The sequence below is a fragment of the Henckelia pumila genome, chromosome 2, assembly GCF_033568475.1.
Source record: "Henckelia pumila isolate YLH828 chromosome 2, ASM3356847v2, whole genome shotgun sequence".
Taxonomy (NCBI): domain Eukaryota; kingdom Viridiplantae; phylum Streptophyta; class Magnoliopsida; order Lamiales; family Gesneriaceae; genus Henckelia; species Henckelia pumila.
In genome coordinates, this window is record NC_133121.1 from 25276360 (window position 1) to 25281869 (window position 5510).

A 5510-nucleotide genomic window follows, 5' to 3' on the forward strand; every position below is an offset into this window, starting at 1 on the left:
CATCAAATGCTTATGAGGATCCTCACCTGCAAAACCATGGAATGAAGGTAACAAATGTATTAGCCCATATTTTAATTCAAAAGTAGCATTAGCTTCTAAAGTAGGAAAAGTAATGCATAAGGGCTGCTGGTTCAAATCAGGAGTGCCCAGTTGTCTCAAGCTCAGATTGGCATTGTCAGTCATTGCTATTCTCAGATTTTCAACCACGCGCTCGTCCTCTTGTAGTCTCTTATGAGCTTCTGTCCTTTGTCTATGCAAAGTTCTTTCTATCTCCGGGTCGTATGAAAATTCTTCTTCTGAAGAGTAACCTGAAAGCATGAACAAACCTGAGAAGCACTGGGGAAAGAATAAAAAAAAAGTAAAAATAAGAACACAAATAAATTAAACACCGTTCCCCGGCAACGACGCCAAAATTTGGTAGCGCTTAGTTGTGTGGCGCCCAAATTACCCGATTCCAATCAGATAAACAAATTATGTAGCAGTGAGAGTAGGGATCGTTCCCACGAGGAAAGTGAAATTTATATAGTGTTCTTAAAATACTTAAATAATAAAAGGGGATTTTTTGAATTTTACTAACTACTATGCAAGAATTAAAATAAGAAAGATCAATAAACTAACGAGACTTGGTATCGGTCTACTACACCCTTGAAATTATTCATTCGATCATCGATTCCCTAAAAAAATAATTAATTCACATTGAATATTCATCATTGGAAATTTAATTCCCGTTTCACCTTAATTTTAGTTAATTAGAAAACAACATTCTAAATTAACCCTTACCCCATAAATTAACCCGATAACAGCAATCTAGATTTAAATCCACGGTAGCATTCGAATGAGTAAAACTAATGAAACTAGACAACACAAACACCAGCGGTTGTATTTAATCTAGTCAATTGTTGTTCCTACGATTTAATAAATTCAACAGCAGAAAATATTAATCATAGTTGCTTCACAAATTAGATGATTCAAACAATTACGGATTTGAATTCTAATTTAGCTATAAGTTGTATAATGAAATCACATGCCTATAATCTCACATACAAGCATGACAATCAATTCAAAAAAACTCTTGATACGCAATTTGGAATTTAACAATTGAAACTTGAATCTCACAAATAAAATAACTCAAGGATTCGTCTTCCTCAACCAAGTACTAAAACTTAGCCACAACGATTCATGAATTTTCTAGCAAAATTCATGAAAGAAATTTAAATCTAAGAAAAAGAAGAAAAACCTAGCCGCCAAGATGTTTCTTCAAGCTTCTAGCCGTCCAAAGATGATTCAGAATCATTCCCCCAAACTCTAAATTCGAGATATATCTTTTAATTAAGGCAAGAGTCCTTAAAAATAAAAATTCCTAAATTACAGATTTTTTTCCGAACAGCACCTCTCACTCGATTGGCAAGATGTTGCAGATCAAGCGAGCAAAAATTTCCGAACCTACTGTTTTGCAAATACAGCGGCCGCTCGATTGGCAAGATGTTGCAGATCGAGCGAGCAACTTTTCTCCTAGCGAGCATCGATTTTGAAAAATTCATATTTGGAGATGTAGCCGTCGGATTGAGCTGAAAGTTGGACAGCAGATTCAAAACATCTTGAATTTTATTCTGAACGGTGCAGATCGTATTTGAGGCCATATATATTTAAAAATGATTTTTGGATCATTGCTGCTCCGTAATTCTTCTCTTGCGCAAAAGCTTTTCCATCTTTTCCTCTCTTGTTGCACATCTTCTTCTTTTGTTCTTTAATTTATATTTTTTCCAGTAAAATGCGACGTACTACACAATAAATCTGGGAGTATGTTATGCATACATGATAAATAAAATAAGAACAAAATTCTAAATTACAACATGTAAATGCATGCAAAACAACAACAAAACGATATTAAAATAAGCAACACAAACATGACTATCAAAAATCATTCAATAAATCAGAAAACAATATGCCGGGTCCGGGAGGTGATTTGGCAGTAGAATTCGCCGCTGTTCTGACGAGAGTAAGGTCTCGAGAGTACAAAGATGTTGTGTTCTTCCAAGTTATTGAAGAAATGGAGACGATTGAAGAGCTGCATCTGTTTCTCTCAACTGGCCATCCTCACGATTCTGAGAGAGACTATGCTGCCCTTGTGCAGCAATATGAAGACAAGCTGGGGTCGTCTGACATGATGTTGGTCTTCAGTCCAGAGGGCCTGTTGCTCTTCTTGCTCTACAAAGAGCTAGAAGGACTGGAGCACATCCAATCGGATGATCTTGGCTACGTTCGCTCTTCTACGAGGGAGCTTACGTTCTTCATGCTCTCTTGGAAGAGTGAGGTGGAGAAGGAGATCGGTAGGACTCTTGAAGCCTTTAGGGCTTTCATGTAATATGTCCTTCTCTTTTTCCTGAAATAAACAATTTTATTTTGCGCATTATCTGCTTTTATGAATCAATAAGCAATAAGCAATAAAGTTACGTCACATCACACATTAAACGAGATATCATCGAGAAAGAAAACAGATATTAATAATGACAAATCACTGTTGCAAATAATAACTATTTTAAGCTTTTAAATAAATGCAAGAGTGCACAAATATCGATAATATAGGCTTATCAAAAGTCTGAGCCAGTATATCTTCCGGATTTTCTCGAAGATAAATCAGTGGGTTACTGTTGGCATTCATGACCTTTGGCCTTCGGTATTCTTCGCCTATAAATACTGTGATGTAAACAAGTAAATAGATCATAGCTTAGTTGAAACAATAACAAATAACAAACAAAAAATGGATGAATCCGATTTCGAAAGAGGAAAGTCCATCTACAGAGGCAGAGTCGTGGAAAGAGGCATGAGCGTGTGGCATATGATGGAAGCCATTCGCCGTCAATATCGTTCAAGTGTTGTGCCTCTTAGTCCAAGCCTTGCTGCAGGGTTGCTATGGTGCAAGCGTTGCTTGCGAACCCAGAGCATTGGTTTGGTGCTAAGGCCATCTGCTATTCGGCTCATGATGCTGTTGGCAGAAAGAGACGAGATGCAGAACATCTGTTTCGAGGATGACGTCTGCAATGGTCAAGGCTTGCTCTTTGTCTGGATGATAGAGTGGAGTCGTGAAATGAGAAGTAGAATTTCTGCGGCTCATGCTGACTTCAGACTCTCTAGAGGTTAGGGTTAAGCACTCCATCTAATGAAAGTATTTTGTGCTTTAAATGAAATAAACGATTATTCCCCCTAAACTCATGCTTGTCTTAATTTAAATCAATTAAACCAAGAATATTGCGAAAATAAGAAAACTTAGCATCTGGCAATGACTTGGTGAAAATATCTGCTGCCTGCTGGTCAGTAGATACGTAGATCATTTGAATCTCCTTTTTGAGTACGTGTTCACGAATGAAATGATGGCGCACATCAATGTGCTTGGTTCTGGAATGCATCACTGGATTTTGAGTGATTGCAATAGCACTCGTGTTGTCACAAAATATAGGAGCTTCATTTGACTTGATTCCATAGTCCCTAAGCTGTTGTTGTATCCACAGTATTTGAGCACAGCAACTGCCAGCTGCAAGGTATTCTGCTTCAGCAGTAGAGGTGGCAATTGATGCTTGCTTCTTACTGAACCATGAAATAAGTCTATCTCCCAAAAATTGACACGATCCGCTGGTGCTTTTTCTGTCAATCTTGCAACCTGCATAATCTGCATCTGAATAACCAACAAGGTTAAATTCTGAGTCTTTGGAATACCAAAGACCCACATTTGTAGTGCCTTTAAGATATTTAATAATCCTCTTGGCTGAAATGTAATGTGATTGCTTGGGTGCTGCTTGAAATCTTGCACACAAACATACAGCAAACATAATATCTGGTCTACTGGCCGTAAGATAAAGTAATGAACCGATTAGACCTCGATACATAGTTACCTCAACTGGTGCTCCTGCTTCATCTTTGTCAAGTTTAATAGAAGCACTCATAGGGGTAGAAATGGCAGAGCAATTCTCCATACCAAACTTTTTGATAAGTTCTTTGATTTACTTAGTTTGATTTATGAAGATGCCATTATCCAGCTGCTTGACTTGTAGTCCGAGGAAGAAATTTAATTCTCCCATCATGATCATTTCAAACTGTTCCTGCATCATCTTAGAAAATTTCTCGCATAGATGAGGATTAGTTGATCCAAATATAATATTATCTACATATATTTGAATGAGTAAGATGTGATCTCCTTTAACAAACTTAAAAAGAGTCTTATCGACCGTTCCTATAATAAAGGCATGATCTAATAGGAATTGTGATAACGTATCATACCATGCACGCGGTGCTTGTTTTAAGCCATAAATAGCTTTATCAAGCTTAAAAACAAAATTAGGAGTTAAAGAGTTGATAAAACCTGGTGGTTGTTCAACATATACTTCTTCTTGAAGTAGACCATTGAGAAAAGATGACTTGACATCCATTTGAAATACTTTGAAGTTTTTGTAAGCAGCATAGGCAAGGAATATTCTGATAGCCTCAAGCCTTGCTACTGGAGCGAATGATTCGTCAAAGTCAATGCCTTCCTCTTGTCTGAATCCTTGAGCAACCAGTCGGGCTTTATTTCTTACCACTGTCCCATCCTCATTCAATTTGTTGCGAAACACCCATCGGGTGCCTATGATGTTTTGATTTGTCGGTCGAGGGACTAGATTCCACACTTTGTTTCTAGTTAACTAATTTAGTTCTTCTTGCATTGCTTCAATCCAGCTAGCATCTTGTAATGCTTCATCTATATGTTTGGGCTCTAGCTGTGAAATGAAAGATGCATGCAATAGCTCATCAATCAGTTGATTACGTGTACTAATAGGTGCAGTAGGGTTACCGATGACCAGATCAGGTGGGTGATTTTTACTGCACCGAAGATTTGGTCCGAGAGGATTAGTGCCTATTTGAGTGTCTTCCTCATCCCTGATTGCGTTGTTAGGTTCAATAGCACCCTCTCCGATTATCTGTTCGTCATTGATGTGATCTACTCCTCCTTCATTGGGTTGAATAATCTCTTCTGCTTGCTCATCTCTTGTGTCAGGAGGGTCATCACTATCACTTTCATCCTGTAGAACGGTTGATTTCAGCCTGCTGGCTAAATCTTGAATGTCAGTTTGAGACTTTTCTGCATATACAGTAGTTTCATCAAAAATAACATGAATGTATTCCTATATAGTCAGTGATCTTTTGTTGAACACTCTGTAAGCTCGGCTGACTGAGGAAAATCCAACAAATATGCCTTCATCTGCTTTTGCATCAAAAGCTATCAGGCAATGTTTTCCATTATCATGAATATAACAAACACAACCAAATACTTTAAAATACGAGACATCAGGTTTTGTGTCATTCCAGATCTCATATGGTGTTTTGTTGTGTCTCTTGTTAATCATAGATCTGTTTTGAGTGTAACATGCTGTGTTAATTGCTTCTGCCCAGAGTCTTTGTGATACATTGGAATCAGCAATCATAGTTCTAGCTGCCTCCTTAAGAGTTTGATTTCTTCGTTCAGCAACCCCGTTTTG

The 5510-nt window shown here is 37.7% G+C and overlaps 1 protein-coding gene across 1 annotated transcript; it reads right to left on the reverse strand.

Moving 5' to 3' along the window:
- Window positions 1-3144: 3144 nt before the first annotated feature.
- On the reverse strand, window positions 3145-3971 carry LOC140877398 (secreted RxLR effector protein 161-like). Its single transcript, XM_073280933.1, has 2 exons — window positions 3268-3971; window positions 3145-3157 (listed from the first exon to the last, which is right to left on the reverse strand). The coding sequence occupies exons 1-2, from the start codon at window positions 3969-3971 to the stop codon at window positions 3145-3147; spliced, it is 717 nt and encodes a 238-aa protein (XP_073137034.1).
- Window positions 3972-5510: the final 1539 nt, after the last annotated feature.

Coding starts and splice junctions, on each gene's coding strand:
- LOC140877398 (XM_073280933.1), bottom strand. CDS start 3,971: ATGGAGAATTGCTCTGCCATTTCTACCCCTATGAGTGCTTCTATTAAA.